The 22,866-nt window shown below is 43.3% G+C and overlaps 1 protein-coding gene across 1 annotated transcript in view; it reads right to left on the bottom strand.

Moving 5' to 3' along the window:
• Nucleotides 1-389: 389 nt before the first annotated feature.
• NSMCE2 (NSE2 (MMS21) homolog, SMC5-SMC6 complex SUMO ligase) overlaps nucleotides 390-22,866 on the bottom strand; it is a 224,412-nt gene continuing 201,935 nt past the window's right edge. The window contains exons 5-7 of the mRNA XM_030875779.3: nucleotides 8,628-8,728; nucleotides 8,110-8,216; nucleotides 390-730 (exon numbers count right to left, since the gene is read on the bottom strand). Coding sequence (XP_030731639.2) covers nucleotides 616-730; nucleotides 8,110-8,216; nucleotides 8,628-8,728 — 323 coding nt within the window. The 3' untranslated portion in view covers nucleotides 390-615. The remainder of the gene's footprint in view (nucleotides 731-8,109; nucleotides 8,217-8,627; nucleotides 8,729-22,866) is intronic.

The raw sequence follows: 22,866 nt of genomic DNA, 5'->3' as shown, positions 1-22,866 counted from the left end.
TTCAGGATCTCAGCAGGCTGCAGCAAAGTTTCCATTATGGCATCAATTATCATCGCACTGATAAGCCAGCTACTGGAGCATTCTGTGCCCATCAGAATGACAAAAGCATTTACATATTTGGAACTGTCAATATACAAAGTAAATATAGGTAAGGAAGCCGGCTTTGCTTTACACCCTCATGCTATTCTTTACTATCCTGATAGAAAATGCTTGCAGTTTGGGGTGTTTCTATGTGTTTGCATTTCAAACATGCCTTGCAAGACATTTTTTTTGTTAAAACTATAATAAAAAGCAGTCTGAAGGATTAGAAATAGAGAAGCCTAGCACCACCCTGGCTTTACCACTGGATGCATTTACACCTCGGGAGGCGCACAGATAGGGCACACGCAGATAATCAAAGTTTTATTTAAAATTGCAGAACACTTAAAAATAAACAATATAATATGCTTGAATGTTTACTGTAACATAGAAAAAGGCTTTCAAATACACTAAAACCTTCAATTTTACCCCAAAGTATACTATGCAGCCAGTCGAAGTGCTTTGACAAGCATCCCTCTCTACAGATGGCTGGGGTAGGAGGTAGGCTGCGGAGTTCCCTGCAGGCAGGTGGTCTTCCTAGTCAGACTGACGACGTTTTTTCTTGTGGCTCTCAATCGCCCTTCTCAGCACCTCGTCCTGGATGAGATCAGACATTTTCACGTCTGTGTGGCTACAGCCAATTTTCGGGCAACTGTGAGGGATGAGAAAATCAAGTCAGGCTGCTTCACCTTAATGCCTTCAGCATAAACTTCTCTCACATGCAAGAATTTAAGTGAGGGCATTTTTTTTTTAATTGAATGAAAGATTCTTTAAATTCTATAGTGTTTTACAATTTTCAAAAGTTTCACACAGGTGATTTCATATAATCCCATAATAACCCCTTGTTTTTCTTCTCACCCCTATCTTGCCCCTCCCCCTCCCTCTCCCCACCGAGAGCCACGAGTTTGTTCTCTGTATCTGTGAGTTGGCTTCTTTTTTGTTTTATTAGTTTGTTGTATTTTTTAGATTCCACAGATAAGTGATATCACATAGTATTTGTTTTTCTCTGACTTATTTCACTTAGCATAACGTCCTCCAAGTCCATCCATGTTGCTACCAATGGCAAAATTTCATTCTTTTTTACGGCTGAGTAGTGTTTACGTGAGGACATTTTACCAAAAAAGGAGCACACTTAAAAAATCAGGACCGATGTGCACTTATTCATTTGTTCACCGGGTCATTTGTTCACTGAGCCAGGGCCTGTCCAGCACTGGGGGCAGGGCAATGCCCACTTCACAGCACTCACTTTGCAGTGGGGGAGACAGATCTTCGCTAACTCAACTGCATAGATGCTTGCTGTGAGTTCACGTGGCATTAAGTGCTACAAAGGCTAAAAAGCAGGGTCAAGGGAGAGAGTGTGAGCTAAGGGGCTTATCTAGAGGGGGTCAGGGCAAGGCTCACTGGGAGGTCTTATCTAGAACAAGGGCTGCGTGAGGCTCGGGCTGGGGCAGCAGCACGTGTAGAAGTCGAGGAGATAGCCGCTTGGTGCCCCGGAGTAAGAACAAGGTCAGTGTGGCTGGAATGCCCAGGGCAAGAGGGAGGGCATTTGGAGACTTGGTTGGAGGGCGTGTGGGGCTTTGGACTTTATTTTAAATGTGAAAACAATGGAGGGGTGGAGATAGGGGAGGGATGGGGTTTGGCTTACATTTAGAAAACACAATTCTGGCTGTTTAATACAGAACACAGGCAGAGGGGAAGCAGGGGAGGGAGGGGGGTTGTGCAGCAGCCAGCAGAGTGAGGGCAGCTTGGATGAGGATGTAGCAGTGAGCAGCCTTGGGATACAACCGGAAATAGAACCTATGGGACTTGCTGATGGACCCAATGTGGAGGGTAAAGGAAAGAGCTGAGCTTTGTGCAGAGTCTGGCCCGAGCTGAAGCGGAATGGTGATACCCTTCATCTCCATGGAAACAACGGGAAAGCCGGGAGAGGATGGAGTCAGGCAGGAGTCCTGGTTGCTACATGTTGCCTCTGAAATGCCCACTAGTCCTCACAGTGGAGAGACTGAGTGGGCTGATGGGGACTCAGGGGAAAAGCTGTGGCTGAAGAAATCAGTGGGTGAGTCACGGTTCTGTTTACATGTGGTCTCCTCTGAAGGCAGTGGGCTGGATGAAGTCACCTGATTTCTTCTCAACATGAACCAGACTCTGGTGGAGTGCCCAGTTTTGGAGTCAAGCCAACCTAGGTCTGAACTCTAACCCCAATGCCTACTTGCTCATTATGAGATCACCGGCAACTCACTTTACCTTCTGGAGCCTCTGTGTCCTCAGATTTACAGTAGGGCAGAATCCCAATCTCACGGGGCTCCAGGCAACACAGTGCTCAATAGCTTTCATTCCCTTCACCATCTCCTATGACTATCCCCAGCCTCCTGATGAAAGTTGCTGATCTGTCTATAGACTGCATACCTCCCACACAGACGGGCACACATTCGTGCATTCATTTGACCCTCTTATATGATTGGCCCTGTGCTAGTTCCAAGCACCCAGCTGTAAAATACAAATATAGGTTCCTGCCCCACACAGAGCTCTGGCCCAGTGATCTGAGACAGCCCTCCAAAAAGCACAGATCAAAAAGAACAAATTCAAGACAAACGCTATAAACCAGAAGGGGAAGAAAGCGGATCATGGGAGCTCCAATCTGTCCAGCGGTAGAAAGCTCCACAGTTCAACACAAAAGTTACACTTTCTCTTGGTCTTGGTTTCTGGCCCAAGGCCTCTTTATATTAGAGGAGCATTAACCAATGTAATGAATAGTATGCTTGCTAACAACGTTTATATTCAAAATACTGAAATGTGTCCTGTATGGCTGGGGACATGTGTTAAAATGTGATTAAAGAAAGGCAATCATATGAAAGACGATGGGGGTGATTTGGCCCAGGAATGATGATTTGGCTTTGCGTTAGGGGAAGGATTGGAGGTGCTTGAGAAATGCTTTACACTGGTTTACAACACCCTGCTGTCTCAAAGTGAATTCTTTCTTTCAGTATGAAAGTAAATAAGGTGAGATTATGAAAAGGATACGGACGCTTTCCTGACTTCAGCAAAGGCAGTTTTCATCACTTCAACTTCCATGACATGGAAATGCAACCTGAAGTCGGTGGCTGGGATGACCCTCCGTTAATGCTTATCAACCCACTGATCATTCTCACTGACTGCCAGGCTGTAATCTCCCCCACTTCACAGAACAAAGTCTTTAATACCAATAGTCAGACAGTGAATAAGCTGCTTTAGGGAAGTGGAGAGGGAGGTGGGGAGGACTTCCTGATGACATCAGTGGTTTTAGTCAGTAAATGAGAGCATTCTGAGAATGTGTGATGGGATTAACCACACCAGTCAGTTGCAGAGCTGGCGTGCACATTAACCCAGGGCCACCCGTGTCAGACAAAGAGGTCTGAGCTCACTTAGGGTATCAGCCCAGGGGACAGAGGTATTAACCAAAAAGCCCTCCCAACGGGAGCCAGACGGCCTAAAGACACTACAGGCTCAAGGGTGAAAAAGACCTGGGCTCAAGCCTCCTGGCTGTGACACTCTGGGCAACTGATGTCATTAATGGGCCTCAGTTTCTTCCTCTAGGAAGGCAGAGCATAGCGTTGCTGTGAGAATGAGTAGGATGCGTGCGACAACGGTCCAGGAATTCACTCAGGTGCTCGATAAGCTGGTTCCTGCTCTAGGACACAACTTCTGTTCTCTAGAACCTTGTGGAGAAGAGCCGGGCCCACCTACAACGCTGGCAGGAGGCAGGCGTTGTGGGAGCACAGGGGCGGGGCACCTTGCGCAGCACAAATGGGGGTTCCGGGAAGGCTTCCCGGAGGAGAGGTCGATGCAGGAGAACCTTGTTTCTCACCCCGTCTCAATTAAACAAACACAAGTTTCTAAACTAAAGAGGAGAAGACAAGGTCATAATGACATGATACTGAATCAGGGCACTCCTCCTCCGGAGAAAGAACACTCTATAAGCATTAGTGCATTCATCCCCACGACATCCTGGTGAGCAAGATAGGCGTGGCAACACACAGTCTTAAGCTCTCGTGTCATTACTGTGAAAGAGTCAGACCTACAGGCCTGGAAGGAGAGGCTGGGTCCTGAACTGGGGTCACGGACAGGGCAGAACATTCCACTGCAGCAGCGGGCAAGCGTGTAAGTGTCTGCTGAGTGAAGGGACCGAGTCTTAGAGGGTCCCAGAGGCTCTGGGGACCCTAGGCCTCAGCATCAGCTCAAAAGTACAGGATTCTGGGTCTGACGAGCTCCTGGATCTGGGCCCCAAGAATTCCAAAGTCCAGCCCAGCTCTAGAAAGCAGGTCTGGAAATGTGAGTGGGATGGATTCCCATCATACCTAAACACAGAGTGTAACTCTATCCTACATCCTCTGAGTCTAAAATAATGTGTCACCAAGCAGTGAGGTAAGTAATACAAACATGAACAGTCTTGACCTCAATAACCCAACTGCTATTTGTTCAGCGCGCTATAGTCCAAAAAGAGCTTTCTCCTGAGTGCTTTGCTTCTCCACTGCCAAGAAATTTGCTGGTCCAGGCCTAGACTGGAATTCCCCACTGTTCCTTTGATCCTGAAATTCTGTGAGATGTCGCTATTTCCATTTTACAGATGAAGACACTGAGGCTCTGAGAGGTTAATGGACTTGTTGGTAAATGGTTAAAATAGGGCCTCCAAGCGCAATGCTGGAGTTCTGCTATTCAACGACACCTTTCTGTTCAACTTAATTGTACTCTTAAATGTGACTGTTTGTTAATATAGCCTCTGTTCTTAAACAAAAAAGGAAAGAAATGACTATGGATAACAGGAAATATCTTATTAAGATGAAAATCATAAGGCAGCTTTATTAGTAAGATAATAAACAGCCTGATTATTAAGAGATGTGTTTTAAGGAATTATTCTAACTATTGTATTTAGTTAGGGCTAAAGTCTCAACAATGGAGACTTTAAAATGGAGTCAGTGCCAGTAACACAATGTAACTGGAACTCCTGTCTGACAAAACATAGTTGGAACCAACAAGGAGGAAAAACTGAGATTTCTCAGACTGGATGTGTCATAGACATTTTTAAACAAAGGGAAGCCAGAACTGCTCATCGCCCTAACATGTGTCCTGGGAAACAACACTAATTCGTATTTAATCAGGAACCTCTGGAGCAGGATTTGAAGAGGCCCTGGATTCTAACCTGTTGGCGAATACAATGTACCTGGCACTCCAGCACTGGCTCCTGTGATACCCAACTCGTTTATCTCTCATCCCTTCTCTCCTGGCTACGTCTCAGACTGCTTGCTTGGAGTCTTCTTCCTTTGATTGCCCTTTCAAAATGGCAGAATGCTTTTTTGTGGGTCTATGTTAGGTGCTGGGGGAACGCGGTAAGCAGAGCAGAGCTGGATCCTGGCCTCGCGTTGCTCAGAGCCAGGCCAAGGTCCCGTCCTTGGGGGTTCTCAGCTGGCTGTCACATCTGGTCCAGAGCTGTACCTGTGCTGCTCTGACTCCTCTGTATCGATAACCTTACAGTCAACATCTCACACTCAGAGCTCTCTCCGAGCTCAAACACCCACATTTTCTGTGCCTCCTGGATACCTCCAGATGGCTGTATTGCTAGGACCTCAAACTTAGCATGACCCAAACTGTGCCTCTTATATGCCTTCCTAAATGTGTTCCCCTTACGACCTCTCTGTCGGCTAATGACATCGCCATCCTTCTAGACACCCAGTTTAGAAATGTCAGTCATCCTTCCACTTGTTCCCTTCAACTTCCGGCTCCCAAATTCTGTCCATCGTACCTCCACGATCGTGTTCCTCCTCATTTCCCTCCACCTATGACTGCTGCCTCAATCCCAGCTCTCATTATCTGTAACTTAATCTACTGCAAAAGCATCTGAATTGACATCTTCACCTCATGCCTTTATTCATCCATCTCTTGAACTGCTACTGGAGTAACTTCCTAAACCCAGGTTGACTCGCCTTATTCCCTCAAAACCCTGCAGTGTTCTCTCATGCCTACAGAATAATGGTGGCAAGAATGATGATGAGGATAATGATGATGGGGGATAAAGTTTACTGACCATGTAACAGGTACTTTAAGTGCTCTACATATATCTTACTCAAATTCCAAACATACCAATGAGGCAATTACAACTATTACCATCAATTTATAGATGAGGAAACTAATGAAATCATGACATTTAACACCCTCTACAATGAGTATAGAATAGAGAGAGAATTTACATACACCATTCCCCTATTGCTATTGTCCAGAGCATCCTTCTAATCACCGGCTAACATGCAATAACTGTTGCTGTACCTACTATCCCCCAAGTGGAACAGACTCTGAATAGGGCGAGCCTCTTGGCTAGAAAGAGTCTTCTTCACCATTCTCTGAAATCCTTCTCATTTTTCAAGGCCCAGCAAACATAGTACCTTCGCTGTAATCCTTCCAGACTTCCTCCACTTGGACTTAACTGTTCTTAACTAAGCTATGAGAACCTGCAGAGTTTGCGGAATCTGCACCCGAGTTATAGAAGTACGACAGAAAAATACCCACCTTTTCCAAATGACGGGTGTTACTCAAGTGCTTCCAAACATCATTTACAATTCAAAAAAGGCAAAGGACATTAGAAAATCAAAGTATGTAATCAAGAAGATGCACTTAAATGTGAGCCTGCTCTGGGAGTTGCTCCCAGCCATCCTGGGACTTGGGAGAAATGTGCTTTTGTATCAGTGCCTGCCCTTTCCAAATCTGACTAGAGGAGAATGTCACAAACTTTAAGGAAGAAAACCTGTGACACAGAACTATCTGGGAATACCTATTCTTAGCAATTATGTCAACAAATTAAAATTTTGTTTTTCAGAGACTAAACATAGAAAAAAGGAGAAAAAGAAGCCTTAGAAGTCCAGAAACAAAGAAAATTACACTCACAAGGGAAAATGAAAGGTTCCTTAGGGAAATATGGTATCTCAGTTGTAAGCTGGAAAGTCAAAACAGATAAAAATGTGCTCAAACAATCTCGATTTTGTAATCATTAGGCAGTTCTTCTAGAATAAATAGGGCAAACTACTTGACTGAATGACCATCAAGATATCTGCAGTCTCAAATGCCCTATCTTTAAGTCCACACCCAGATGAGGAGTGGTGGGGAATTCCAGTTCTAGGTCTGGACCAGCAAACTTCTGGGTGATGGAGAAGCAAGCCACACATCAAAGGGACTGTTATCACAAGTCCATTGAGAACTGGTCACACCTGCAATTCCATTCCTTCGACAAATCTGTGATAAAAGCATAAGAAATGCCAACCAAGTCAAAGCTAGGCTAGCCAACTCAGGTTTCTAGGTTATTACAGGAACTGAGCCATGGTCCCCCAGGGTTGGAGCATGTGTGTGTGTGTGTGTGTGCATGAGAGAGAGAGAGAAAGGGGTAGAAATATATATATAAAAGAAAGATTCTCTAAACATTCCAATTAAAATTTTTTTTCTCATTGCAGTCATCCATGAATTTACTTAAACCATTTGGGAAGTTATTTATGTAATTAAAGATATGAAAGGTTTTCCCGGACAATCAAATCTTGATCATCAAGACCAACTGGATACGAATTCTTATCTTAGGATGATGACTTAATATTTTTTTTAAACAAACTACCTGTATTGCAGGATGCAAAAAAAAAAAAAAATTATTTTTTTAACCATTCCTTCTTGTTTGGGTAAGTGCATATAGAAAGGGGAAAAGAAATCTCTCAGTATCACAGTTCTCTATTTTTTTCAGGCTCCAGCACAAATTCATAAAAATTCCTATTATCTAATGATTAACATTACATCCAATTCCTTTTTCTCATGTTCTGAAGGTGTGGTTGAAGCTCCTTTAGTTTCTTCCTGAACAGATTACTAATTTGTTCCCTCATGTCCTGTTTTTCCATGTTGACACGATCCCTCCGGCTGAATGGACTTCAGGGGAGAAGTTTAAATGCCTTTTCCTCCAGCGTGAACGCACCGCCTCGGACTGACCACCGCTGGGAAGGTGTCACTTCCCTTCCCGCGGCAACTCACCAGGCCTTTTTCTTCCGCTTGTGCTTGTTCTCAATCATGCGAACAATGGCTTCCTCTTCATAGGTGTGGCCACACACTTTATTTTTCACTGGCTTCTTCATTTCCAACTGCAATCAAGGAGACATCAGGCTTTCAGGAATGATAGTGATCAGCTTCCAGTAACTTCTCCAAACCAACAATTATTTGGCACTATGTTTGCCTAGACCTGGGGCTTCCGAGGTTTAACCTCCCCATCTCATGGCTCTAGATAACTCCTAGGGCAGATGACCACATCCGAAAATGCAGGGAGACCAGTGGCACCAATGACACTTGGCCTGTGGGCCAGGAATTTATTCCTAGATCCCTAAGGGCATCACTGACTGAAAACTCTTTCCCAGGTATACTCTTCAACTCTCATCCCTTTCCTTTCCTCCCTCCTCAACTCTAGACATGAAATGAAGTCAGAAAGCAAACAGGAACCCTTTGCCTCTATGAAGTGAATCGCTTTTTCTTTCAGGGGAAGGAGGAGAAAACAGTACCTGTGTAATGGGGCAGATGAAGTTGGTCTGACTTTGGGTCACAATCATATCTTCATCAACTCCTTCTGTGCCGTCAGCCTCTCTGTCTGCTTGAAGACCATCTAGAGGGAAAAAAGGGAAGTTGCTGAGTCTCGCTGGTCTAACATGTCAAGGACAGGAAGGGATGGAAGGGTCTCTTTGGTGTTAGCCCCTGTGCTAGGCGCCTGGATGCATATTAACTCTTCTGCAGGGGAGGCAGGACTCTGCCCATGTTTGGTAAGGAAACAGATTTGGAGCAGCGAAATAACTTTTTCAAAGTTACAGAGAGTGAATTTGTGAGGGAGTACTGTTCACTAATCAAGAATGTGGCTTTGGAGTCAGAAGGACGTGGTTATCTTTGTCACTTCCAGCTGTGAGACCTCGTGCTAGCGAGGTCTGTTTTTAACGTCTCTATAACTTTATTGCAAAGATTAAGAGGTGAAGAATTTAGTGTGCTCTGCATAGCTCCTGGCACAAAGACACATTCAATAAATGATAGTTACTGTTGGACGATACAGCGATTCTCAAACTTTTTGGTCTTAGAACCCTTTTGTACTTGTAGAAATTATTGAGGATGCCAATAAACTTTTAAAATGTGGTTTATATTTATCGAGGTTTGCCATGTTAGACATTAAGACTTAGGAATTTAAAAATATGTATTTATTAATTCATTTAAAAAGAACAACCCCATGACACGTGAACATAAATGACATTAAAAAAATTAAAAGTAATTATATTTTCCAGAACAAAAAAAAGTTAGAGATAAGAGTGGCATTGTTTTACATTTGGGAAAATATCTTTAATGTGTGGCTTAATAGAAGATAGTTGGATTTTTTTTTTCATGGTTTGCATACTATATATTTATTTTTTCATCAGTCTAAAAATAATGTCTACACATTTAATTTCTGTCCAGTAAGAAGTGATAAGAGATTTAAGAAGACCTAGTTTAAACAATTTCAAAGAAAGAAAATAAGTGAGCAAAATTATATTTATCCTAAAATATGTCTTTCCATCCACTCCATAGTGTAATGGCTCCTTAAGGCAACTTCCAACAACAATGATGTTTCTGATGCTTTCTATGGTGGCAGAGAGGTGAGCATCACGGTCTGCAGGGCAGAGCAATAAATATAACTCTAGTAATCCATTGTACATCGAAAGTCAGGGAATACTTCATTGGAATTATTCTCATTTTGGGGGATGAATAAAATTAAATCAAAGGACACAGTACCTGATAAAGGAGCAAAAAGCTTGTAGGCTTTGGTCAAAGAAAGAAAAGGGCCTAATGAGTGAAGAACTTCACTAATGAGTGAAGAAGAACTATATATTATAGTTTTCTTCCTTCAGTTTCTCAACTAGATTCCATTAGTGGAGTTTTCTAAAAGATTTGGAGGAGATTCCAATTCAGATATTATCAGAGATCATCATAAGGTAGTTGGATTTTGATATCTGTATATATGTGTCCGGTCTGTCGTGATATCACATCACATAGCCTCTGGAAAAATTCACTTATGAAAAGAAAGAGAGTGAAAAGGGCAAATGACATCTTAGTATTATTATGAAGATAGTTTTGACCTTGTGGGTACCCTGAAAGGCTCTCAGAGTACCCTAGGCGTTCCTGGCCCACACTTTGGGAACTGCTGAGTAAATGAGTGGGAGGGCTAGCTTTGAATATAACTTATTTGATTCTGATATCTGTGTTCTTTTCATGGTCCTTGCCCCTCACCAAGGGAAACTAGATAATAGATGGCTTCTGAATGGGGTACTGAGAGAATCTCATATGAAAGCCTTTCCTTCTGGGGAAGGCAGACTTGTCATTCTGCACTGAAATCAAAGATCAGTAGTGTTTTAAACACAAGTGTGACAGTGCAGTGACAGTGTAGTCCTTCCTCCTCCTTTTTCCCCTCCCTTTCTCTCTTCTCCCTTCCCTTCCTTCTTTCATTTTGGCAAAATATTGAATATAGACATTAAAAAGTGCCTCGCTTTTAATGTGTGAGGGAGACCCTTTTCTTAAGTTGAGATGGTTCTGCACATCTTTTAGTTCCTACAACTGCTGGCCCTGGCCTTCCCCCTTGGCCAGGAGAAGTACTACTGGGGACAGGAAAAGGGCCACAGAGCACTTGTTCAAGGTCACCCAGTGAACTTATGGCTGAAACCCCGGGATCCTGCCCCCAATTACTCTGTTTTTTTGGTAGGGGTTTCTCTTGGTTTTAGCAACTAGTGCTATTTATATGCCAGCTTGTTGTATTTTCTTAGAGAAATGTCCCCCAAACAGCGCTTATTCCTTGGAGAAGGCAAGAGTGAAGCCCTCAGAGCTTAGGATTTCCCAGACAGAGCGTTTTCTAACCATTGGTCATTAAGGTATGATGCCTGGGGCCTTTCAGCTTTTCAAGGGCCGATAAAAAGGTCTGAGACCTTGAAAACCATTTACTGGTTTCAAAACAGGATAACTACAAAACGGAAAATAATTTTAAAGGTCTACAAAATGTAATGTTGGGTTAACTTCATTAATTGTTGATTTGGTAATCAAAAATATTTCCTTTGGAAGCAATATATACGCTGGATTTAGGTTTTAATTTAATAATTCCCAAGTATGCTAAGATAATTGCTGAGAAATTAATAGCCAATTATAGGTTAAATCACTTACTTGTAGCCAACCGTTTTCCAAAGCAAAATTGTAAAAATATCTTCAAAAAATTTTGCCAGCAATAAAATTATATTTAATGTGGAAGTTGCCATAGTTTAGTATGTTTGCTATGATGTGAGTTGCGGCTTCTGAAATAATTTTCCTTAGATCTATGAAGAGTCTTTCTGCTTCCCAGGACCTGTCTTTGGTATGAATAGCGCAAGAGTCAGACTCTTAAAAAAGAGTCCTCTTATCAACCCAATGATTCTTTTTTTTTTTTTTTTTTTTTTTTTGCGGTACTCGGACCTCTCACTGTTCTGGCCTCTCCCGTTGCGGAGCACAGGCTCCGGACGCGCAGGCTCAGCGGCCATGGCTCACGGGCCCAGCCGCTCCGCGGCATGTGGGATCTTCCCGGACCAGGGTATGAACCCGTGTCCCCTGCATCGGCAGGCGGACTCTCAACCACTGTGCCACCAGGGAAGCCCCAACTCAATTATTCTTCACGATGGTTCAGGAAAGTTGGACAGGTAAGGAGAAAAGTCAAGGAGCAGAGCTGAGAGCTATTCTGATTCTCTGATTCACTTTCCAAAGCCTCCTCTTGCGGGCTGCTGCCGCCCATTACTGATTGTGCGTTTGACAGTCAAAATAAAAGTATCTCTTTGTCCATTTCTCACAGGGCTTCCTCTGAACTGATAGATTTCTGACTGCATACGTTATACTGTGGAATTCACCAGAAAATCTGTTGGATGAATAACAGGGTTCAGCCAATGTGAAAGACTGTGGGTTTTTTTTTTTTTTTAATTTTCTATTTTTAAATTTCAAAAAGTAGAGGAAGCAAGAAAGCACAACTCAAATGCAATGCCAACCACTAGGGAAGGCTGAGTGGGGAACTTAGAAGCTGTAGGTGGCTATCAACAGCAGCGATCACGAAAGAAGAAGGTGACATAAGTGAGACTGGGAAAGAATGCCAATGGTGAGTAATAGCCCACGGACCGAGAGTCTAAAAAGAGAAAGAGCCGCAACAGCTAAACTTCTCTTGAGCTAGAACATTTCCTCACCCGAAATCTATATTTATAGTAAGTGATATTAACGTTGGGATTCTACAGTGTGCTAAAACAAAAGGTCACATCTGGCAATAAATGTCACTTACACTAATCTATACAAAAAGACAAAACTTTTTTTTTTTTTTTTTGTGGTACACGGGCCTCTCACTGCTGTGGCCTCTCCCGCTGCGGAGCACAGGCTCCGGACGCGCAGGCCCAGCGGCCATGGCCCACGGGCCCAGCCGCTCCGTGGCATGCGGGATCCTCCTGGACTGGGACACGAACCCGCGTCCCCTGCATCGGCAGGCGGACTCTCAACCACTGCGCCACCAAGGAAGCCCAAAGACAAAACTTTTTGATAAGCCCGCTGAAAGGAAGATTGGAGAGAAAAAATACAGATCGTCTACTAGAATCACAAAAGTTTTAAACTGAGGTTATTTATCCTTATTCCCTCATTTATTGGAGAAAACGGAGATCCAAAGACATTATAGGTTTTGTCCAAAGTCAGGCAGGGAGTTAGTACGGTAAATCAACGTATAGCTCTACTTTCTTGGCCTGCTTAATTTGAATACTAAAACCAGTGTATAGGTTCTGGGAGCCATCCCTCCCTCCCCCAGATTATTACTTTATTACTAATAATACCTCAAGTTTACTGACTGCTACATAGCAGCTACTATGCTAAGCACTTTATATACATTATTTCATTTAATCTGCACAAAACACCCATGAAGAACAACTCTATTGTTATTCCTACTGAATAGACAAGAAAACTGAAGCCTCCACAATATTTTTAAGGCAAAAGTAGAAAATATCACCATTATAATAAAGAAGTAAGCAGATTCAATCCGTTTGTTATTCAAGAGATCTCAAAAAGAATTTCTGATTAAAAAAGGAAGAACAAGATGATGAGTCACACTGTTTTCCGTCCACATAAACACGGCATATGCTGTCAGAAGTATACGCGCCAGCTGTCAGCTTCCGCCCAGATGGGTCTCAGACCCACACCTAACATCCATGCCCGGGGCCCAGGGCACCCAAGCGAAGTGCTGAGGAGGGAAACCTGGGCAGGAATACCTACAGAGCACCCAGGAGGGATGTATCAGGACTGAGTTAGTAACTTGAATGGGATTTTTTTTGATGTCATAAAATAAAAACCAAAAGGAGAAGACATGAAAATGCTTGTAGTAGTAATTAGGTAAACAATCAAGGATTTCCAAAAGTCTATGAATATTCCCCAGTGATGTGAGGTTAGGAGGTGGGGGAGGGCCTTTATTGGATCCCGAGATGTGGGTTCACGGTTAGTCAGTGATGACTGTCAGTGAACAGCTAAATCCTCATCTCAGTCATCCTCCTCCTAGGTGCTCGAGCCCAAACCTTTGGAATCTATCTATCTATCTATCTACCTACCTATCTTATTTATTTTGGCCGTGCTGTGAGGCATGCGGGATCTTAGCTCCCCAACCAGGGATTGAACCAGTGCCCCCTGCATTGAGAGCGTGGAGTCTTAACCACTGGACCGCCAGGGAGGTCCCTGGAATCGTTCTTGATTATTCCTTTCCCTTCATTCCTCACATCCAAACCACTGGCAAGTTCTGTTGACTGGTTCTCAACTATATTCCCTAAATCGAAATCTAGCCTCTTTTCTCGATTTCTACTGCATCTTAGTCCAAAGCACTACGGCCTTCTGCCCAGACCTCTTCAGGAGCCTCCTAACTAGAATCCCTGCTTCTTACAGGGGGCACGACCTCCACCCCTCCACCCCCGCCTGCTTCTTACAGGGGCCTACACAGCCAGCTCCTCTGACCAGTCCCCCTCTCACCCACCGTGCTCGAGCCGCACCGGTCTTTCCTCTGCTTCTGAACACGCCAAGCTCTCTCTCGTCTTCGGCTGCTATCCTAACCTGCCTGGGATGTTCTGCCCTCCGGATCTTTGCTTGTGCTACTCCTTCTTGTCATTTTAAAATGTCGGTTTCAATGTTATCACTTTGGAGAGGCCTTCTCTGACCTCGTAAGCGAAAGAAGACACCAGCCCTCCTCTACCCCATCGCTCTGTTGTGACTGCACAGAGCATCTCTTTAAGGGCTACTTTCTTGTCTGTCTCCCTCTCTTCTACTCTCCCCTACTCCTGTTCTCTTCCAGGAAAGCAGGGACTTCACTGTCTTGTTCATTGCTGTTTCCTAGATTCTAAAATGTCCTTGGCATGTAGTGGTAGGTGTTCAATAAACATCCCATTAGTAAAGTGCTTCATCCAACAAGGCAGGAGTGGGCATACTTTTCACAAGGATATACTTAACATATTTAACAGATGCGGCAACACAGACACACACAGACACAGACACACACACATGTCTCACACAATAATGATTTTACAGGTTTTAGGCAAATAACAGAGAGGACTTCACTCTAGCTTGGGGTACAGCCTTGGACCCTGAATCCCACGTCAAAGGCAGCAAGTAAATGTAAGTGTTACGATTATAACAGGCTGTGTAGTAATTACAAAGGAGAATCCAGACATGGTTTTGTGGTCAGAAAATACACTTGGGCCTGGCCACACACAGCCCTGGTATTAGTCACTTGTCTGTCTTCAGGCAACCCAAATTTGGCTGACAGACAGTCTTACGTCAGCTGGGAATAAAAGTTGATTGCTATGTGCTTTTTCAATTAAGCCTCAGACATTTTTCTAAAAGCACTTTTCCCTTAAAAGTTAGTAGCAAATATTTTACAAATATTTGTTGCCTGCCTGAAATGCTTATTGGGCTGCCTGGATTATTTTACTTGCACTGTTCTGGGATGGTGCATTTGGAGCAGCTCAGCTGGTACATGGGAGATCCCCTCCCTCACCTGCAAAAGAAGGTTGATTCCAAGTTGGAAGCTCTGCAGTCACAGTGTCTGCATATGTGTCTGTGCCGACTCCTGACTTGTTGCCCCACCAAGCAGCCCACAGTCGGGGTTATGAGTGGCCTCATCTGTGAACTCGGACATGTCTTAGACTCCAAACGGAAAAAGAAGTGGGTCAGCAGGCTCGGTCTCTTTGGCTTGGAATTAAGAGGAGTGTGTGTGTGCGTGCGTGCGTGCGCGTTGTTTTGGGGTCTACTCTACTACTAATGGGTATCTAGCCTTGTTCTTACTTTCTTCCTGGGATGAGTGGCCTGCCCTGAATGCTAGCACTTTGGTTGGGTCAAGTTACTATTGAGGAAATCCTAGTTTTGAAACTCTCTGGCACTGGCTAAGAGCTAAGACTCTTCTGTGTGTGAACAGCTTTTGCAGAATTAAAATGCAGATCATGTCCAGAAAGGGCCTACAGAATCAAAAATTTCCTAGGTGTTATACTCTTCATAGGATAGCAAAATTCAACAAACACAATTTCAACAAAAAATATTCAGCAAAAGTAGATTGAGTTAACAATCAGAACAATGGATAGAACATAGTTAGGTTCTGATAAACGTTATTTATCATGTATATATTTTATTATAAACCAATGCTATATAACTGTAAATTGTTGCTGCTATTGTTATTTTTATCACTACTTTGTGCCAGGTTGTATGCTTGGTATTGGCAAAAAATAATCCTTGCCCTCAGGGAGTTCAGTCACACAGGACAGATGTATACAACACAAAGCAGTCTTGTGAGGGCTATGCACATACAAGATACTGTGGCAAGAAGCTCCCAGGAACTAACAGGGTCAGCCTCTCTGAGGAGCTCCTAACTGATCGGTGACAATGAGGAGGATCTTTCAGCTCACACTGTCTGAAACAACTCTGCTGCCCCCTTAAACATGAGCACTTAATTCGCAGCTACCTCAGGCCAGCACTTTGATCAGTACTCTCCCTTCTTCGTCGTCGACATTCGTCTCAGATTCTACGCATTTGGAAGAAGCTATACATATCCAATACGATGCAATCCAACCCAATCCAATCCAGTCCAGTCCAACCAGACACAAGCCAACCCATCCAGACTCAACCTAACCCAATCCCTGCAGCCAATCTCCTTCCTTTGCAATCCTATAACACCTACTGTATATACCATACTCTTTTAGCTTAAATTGCTTCATTATTCAGTTGTTTCATGTGGATGGAACTTCTTTTCTAGGTAGATTGAAAGCTCCTTGAGGACAAGCACTGTGTGTTCAAGCCAAAACAACTCAACTCAAGTTGTATTCATGGAACACCTGCTCTGTGCCAAACACTACACAAATGCCCATGGATATGAAGAGGATTAAAATCACGTCTGGTGGGAGAGACAGATACAAACACTTATATTCTGTGCAGGGAGTGAAATAACAAATATGTTTTGTACAAAGAAGAAGGGTAACCTAGAAGATCTCGGAAGGTGGGGTGAGGAATCAAGGTGAACCTCCCTGAGAAAGCGATGACTAAGCCAGGCTCTCCAGGGAGGTGTGATAAGAAGAGGGAAGGACACTCAGGCAGTGAGGATTAGCGCGTTTAGGAACATGGGCTCGGAGACAGCTTGCCCGGGTTCAAATCCTGGTCCCATCACTTTATCAGCTGGGTGCTCCTGGGTGAGTTACTTTACCTTTTTCTGTTTCCATCTTCTCAGCTGTAAAGTGGAGTTTACAGTCTACTTCACAGAGAATGAACCTACTTCACAGAGCTGTATGAGGATTAAATGAACTAATGTATGAAAAATTCTTCGAAGGGTGTCTGGCAAATAGCAGGGGGGTCAATAAATATTGTTATGATTATTAATATTATTACTCAGAATTCCCACGGAGCTAGCACAGAGTGGGTACCTTCAACATATATGCTCTATTAAATGAAAACGATGTGCTATGGACTCACCCAAAGAGAAACCACAAGATTGCTCGACCCAGGATTCTGAATGGGATGAGCCCTTCCATGCCCAGGGCAGAGGGAGGCCTAAATTAGCCCAGGTGTAGTTAGCTGACCGGGCACTATCAACATCTTTAGTTTCCTGGCCGCTTTCACTTCCACAGCTCTTTCAACAAACTCCTCTAAAGATCTTGAAAGTAAACTGAATAAAGAGTTTCAGCTTATAACCTCCAAATGAGCTGAGATTTTCATAAGATGTACCCTGTCACATTATCATGCACTTGTTAATTTATCTGCTGTTGTTTTAGACACGTTCTTTGTCCTCAGCTGACATCATGTATTAATTTGCCTCCATTTCTTTAAATACTGTCAAAATACGTCATACGTCAAAATACGAGGGTTTTAAAGTAATCAGAACCCGGTGCATTCTACTGGTGGGACGAAAACCAATCCTTTGAGATCTGGTCATACAATATCCACTTTAAGTCAATAAATACTGAAAATATCCCAAATTCAGTACATGCATTTAGTACTTGTTATGCAAGTACAGAGAAGGTTGATGCCCATCTCCAGGTTTCTAAGAAAAAGCAGACCACCGAATGCACACATTCTATTTCTTTGCTTTGGGCAATTAACTAGAAAACCACATGATAGGAAAACTGATTTGCCAGCATCGAGAAGGTATACAGCTCTCAATTGTTTAGATCCACGGAAGAGTATGAAGCAAGCAAAGATCAGAAGATGAGAAATCCCATCTGGGTCCATCTTATGTTTCCTTATTTTAGAGGGTTGCAAATACCACCTATCCAGGTACCCAACACAGTAGATGCAACTTATTTCTATACGCTTTCCAATCTCTATCTTTAAACTACCCTGACTCTGTCTCCTTCTTTTTTCATGCTCACTGCTGCTGTCCTAATTCAAGTCCCCAGCCTTCCTATTTAGAATATTGCAAAAGTTCTTTATTTATCTCTCTGCCTCAGTCTCTCCCCAACCTCCTTCTACACCCTAGCTCATCTTTCTAAAGCCATGGCCTCTTAAGCACAAGAACAAGACTTTTCATTGGTTGGCCCAGAGCATCTTCATCTCCCTCCTCAATCCCATTCCCCATATCCATCCAAACTCATTACAGTTTGCTCACACTTGCCAGGCTATTCTACTTCTCTGCTAGCCCTTCCCCTAGCAATCTGTGACCACACTTCAAGACTAAATTAATTCAAGTATTTCCTCTGTGAAGCCCCAAAGCAGAGGTGATACCTCCTTCAGCTCCCAGAATATCTTTGTAGATGCTGTAATCATTTGTTTACTTCTCCATCTTCCCTATTAGACTATGAATTCCTTGAGGGGAGGAGCTCTGCCTTATTTATCTTCATATTCTCAGGGAGCCAGGCAAGGTGCTGGAACTTAATAAATGTTCACTGAGTGACTGGTTGCCAAAGCAAGGGAATGCTTTGATTATTATTATATATAAACTGACTATGATAGTAAGATGAAAACAGTAAAGAAGGCCGTTCTGTAGGCAAATATTTTAGAATAAGACAAGCCGGTCTTTGATCTAATTACTTTTTTCCAGAAAGGGAGCCATTTTACACCGTCTAGGTCATTCCACCCTCCATTCTCTGTTCCAAAAGAGAATGCAAAAGCAAACTACCAAAAAGCAAAAGCAAACTACCAAAAGGCAAGATGATAGAGGTCGTATTCCAAGAAACAAACTATTCCACACTATGTCTTTATATCATCTCTGATTCTATTCCCTTGCCCAGGGGAAAGTACAATAATCATCAGTTATGAAAAATGTGTAAATCATCTTAAGTCTATTGAGTTTAGCCAGAGTGTACATGTAGTGACATTCAAGTACAGCAGTTTTTATAACAGAGAAAAACACTGGGGAAATCTAGATATTTGACTGACAGACTGAGAATTTCAATGAATGGTGACATCACCACTCAAAATCTGATAGAAATTAAGAACAATCTTTATCATCAGAAAATGCTTATAACAAGAGGTGGAAAAAATGAAATTAAAACTATATATGTAGTGTGATTAAATAATCTTAAATATGGTATACAGAAAAAAGACTGAAAGAAAATATGACAAAATATTACAGTCCACTGTGTCCTGGTGGCATAACTACTGTATATGTGAACTGGCAGTAGAGAAGGAATCAAGGGCATTTTTTAATTTTTGAAGAATAATTATTTCATTTGTACTTTTTATAACCGGTACTGTTTATGAGACCAAGTAATATTTAAGAAGAAAGTAGGACTCATGGCAATGGGGATGGATGGATTTGTTTATTCAATTTGTCAAAATGAAACAGATAACGAAATCAAGTGTAAAGATCATAATATTTTAAAAAGGAGCTTTACAATTTTTAATTGCTCAACCTTAAAACTGCAACACTTCAGCTTTGGGTAAGACAGGGACTATGACACCATTTCCATCCCTGATACATTTGAGATTTATTATCCTAATGACAGTTGTAATATTTCAAACTTATCTGCTCCCCTACAAGGTAATCCAATTTATATAACATCTTCTCTTCCATCTCCTCTAATTTCGAAGCTCTAGACAAAACAAAAATGAAATTCCTGTGTAGAATGCAAGACTTTAATAATAGAATAAAGCCAGCACCAATATCATACTTTGTTTTGTAAAGCTTCTCGAAATAAATGATAAATTTTGATCTTCAGACAATAAAAGGTAAAGAGGCACTGAAGACGTCCATTATGGGATAAAGCTCAGTGAAGGGGGAATTATTTGTCTTACTAAGTGAGGGCAGGCCTCAAGTCTAATCAGGTATGTTACTCCGTAGGATTTACCCAGCATGGTAGTTACAAGACGCCTCAGAATCTGGCATTAATTAAATATGCTTATTTTTCCTTTCTACATGCATCTGATAAAGAGTATCAAGGTTTATTTTTGATCTATTTAAAAATTCTTTTTATGGTGGCACAGTGTAGTCATTTTTAAACAAGAAAAAAAAAAAGAATAGAAAAAAGAAAGGGGAATAGGGCTTCCCTGGTGGTGCAGTGGTTGAGAGTCCACCTGCCGATGCAGGGGACATGGGTTTGTGCCCCGGTCCGGGAAGATCCCACATGCCGCGGGTGGCTGGGCCCGTGAGCCATGGCCGCTGAGCCTGCGCATCTGGAGCCTGTGCTCCGCAACAGAAGAGGCCACAACAGTGAGAGGCCCACGTACCGCAAAAAAAAGAAAGAAAAAAAAAAAGAAAGGGGACTAATCCCCAAAGTGCATTCCATATGGAAGAAATTTAAAAAGGTGAGAGCCCGAGGGACCAGAGCTAGGGAGGCTCAACAGTCCTGTCAGCCGCAAAGTCAGCGAAGCCACCCAAAACGCAGCCCAGCTCCCAGCCTGCAAAGTGCGCAGAGACAGTCGGGGTTTCCGAGAGTGATGAACCCACAAGACGCTCTGCGCCACCTCGACATCTGTTTTCAGTTTTCAGGGTCTTGTCTGAAGTTAGCCTAACAGAAAACATTCCAAAGGGGGAAAAAATCCCTGCCAACTGGGAGGAAGAAGAAAAATGACAGAGACAGAGAGAGATGGAGAAAGAGAAGGAGAATGGGGAAGAGGTCGAGGGGAAGGGGGAGGGGGAGGGAGGGAAGGAGAGAGAGAAAGAAGAAAGGAAGCAAGGGGTGAGGGGTATGGGGCATCTTCCACACCACAGAGCCCGAGGAAGGGCCCTGGCGGCGCTCACACACCTAGAACCAAGTCCTGTGGCCAAGCCTTCCTTCTGTCCCCCCCACCCCCCTTCCACCCTCTATAAAGCCTTCCGCACATGCAAAGGAAGAAGACACATGACTTCAAAATCGGGAGCAGCTTAGGACACAGCTCTTGTGAATGCGTACAATAGATCTGAGTCATTTGTTCGTTTTGTAAACATGGAGAAATCACACTTTTAAAACTTCCTCGCCCAGTGACATTCACAGCACTTGACAATATGCTTAGCATTTACTCTTTTCCTTATTCACACCTAAAGATGTCAGGAGGGATAAATTTTCTTTCCCAGTGAGAGCTCACATACTCCAGGGCAGGTGGCAATTAGGAGGGAGCTCGCTAAGGGAGGCAGAAGCGGGCCTGACAGTGGCTGGGCCACGCAGAAACACAGAGAATCTCACCAAGGCCACTGCCTTCCTCTGGGAAAGCTTCTCACTCAGGGGCTCCCCCATCCCTCCCAAACTTAAATCCTCGGTAATTACCTGTTTCTGCCACTGTCTCCCTGACTAATCTGTAAGCCGCTCAAGTACAGGGACCACCTTTGCTCATCATCTCTGCACCACAGTGCGTGGCGCATGATAGGGGCTCAGGGTTGATACCTGGCATCCAATCTTAAGGGCAGCTTAAAAATTACACCGTTCACCCCCTAGCTCTTCTGCAGAAAAGCGGTTCTGCGCAAGACCCAGAGAAGAGCTCTGTAAGGCATGGACTTCAGCGGGGTGGGTTAAGTCTAGATCTAGGTACCACGGGGCACTACCATAAATTGGGGGATAGGTGTTGAAGTTCCTTCAGGCGAACACTGTCTCTTCTCAACTATTTCATTAGGATACAGTGAAGATGAGATGAAACGTTTTGCCCTCTTTGGAAAAAAGGACCTAACAAATACATCCAGGCAGTAACAAGAACATCATGAGGAAGGAGAACCCTGGAGACAGTTTCTGAAAGCGCAAAGCAGGGCGACTGGCTGATCTTGTTCATTTTCAAAGCCTTTGGGGGGGCCCAAGTTCTAGTGCTGCAGTGTACGGTCTACGGACATTCACGAGCTCCAAAAGGTAGCACTAATGGGAGTGAAAGATGGTAAGGAGGGACAAAACAAAGGAAGGAAGGAAGGAAGGAAAGAAGCAAAATGGCTCTCAGAACTTGCTTTACAAACTCTATAGAAAAAGGAAGATCTCAACTAACTACCTTTCTGAGCTTCTATTGAGGGTGATGCTGTTTGAGCCACAGTCTCCAGCCTAGAGTGTGGACCTGATCTGGACTGTGCAGGAAGTAGTGAGACAGCATCGACTCATGAGCACACATCCCCCAACATCGCAGAAGGACAAGGCTGTACAGTAGCTCTCCGGTTTCCCTGAGGACAATTCTCTTCCTCAGCTGAAAACTGAGACAAAAGCCAAATGTGGTGAGACAGCTGGTTAAGTGACTGGGGAAGACTCACTCTGAGTCCCTCAACCAGCAGCCCTGTGAGGGAAAAGGTAGCAGGGAATTCAGGGGCCAATAGCGGAGGAGGCTAAAAATCCATAAAGGGGGAACATCAAGGAGGAAGAGACACTGTGCCGGGGAGGTAATCAGCACACTAATTACAGGGGTCATAATTAGGAGTGATGGAATGAAATTAAGAAAAGGAAAATTTTAATTGTCAGGAAAAACTTGGTTGGGCTCATCGTGAGGGAGAGATGAGTTCTCTCGTAATCTTCACACAGTCTGAAGGCCATTCAGCTGTACAGAGTTGGTTCAGAACGAGCTAGAAATTATTTAAAGGGAATTTTATTTTTGTTACCAAAAGTAGATGAGGTTACTTGATGACACACAGAGGGCCTCTCGTATTTAATTTTATCATTCTGTTCCCTCTTCTAAATTAAATTGTAAAATAGCTAATGATAAAAAAGCCTATGACTATTTCATTCCAAAAATATGATTCAACCTGTAAGGAGATTGACTGGCAAAGTGAGAACAAGTGAGGAGGATGGAATACAGTCAAACGTGCTTCAATTGACAAGAGATTTACAGATGATGGCAAACTAGAAAGGA

The sequence above is a fragment of the Globicephala melas genome, chromosome 17, assembly GCF_963455315.2.
Source record: "Globicephala melas chromosome 17, mGloMel1.2, whole genome shotgun sequence".
Taxonomy (NCBI): Eukaryota; Metazoa; Chordata; class Mammalia; order Artiodactyla; family Delphinidae; genus Globicephala; species Globicephala melas.
Note: the sequence above shows the minus strand (reverse complement) of the source record. Positions and strands in the feature narration are given on the sequence as shown.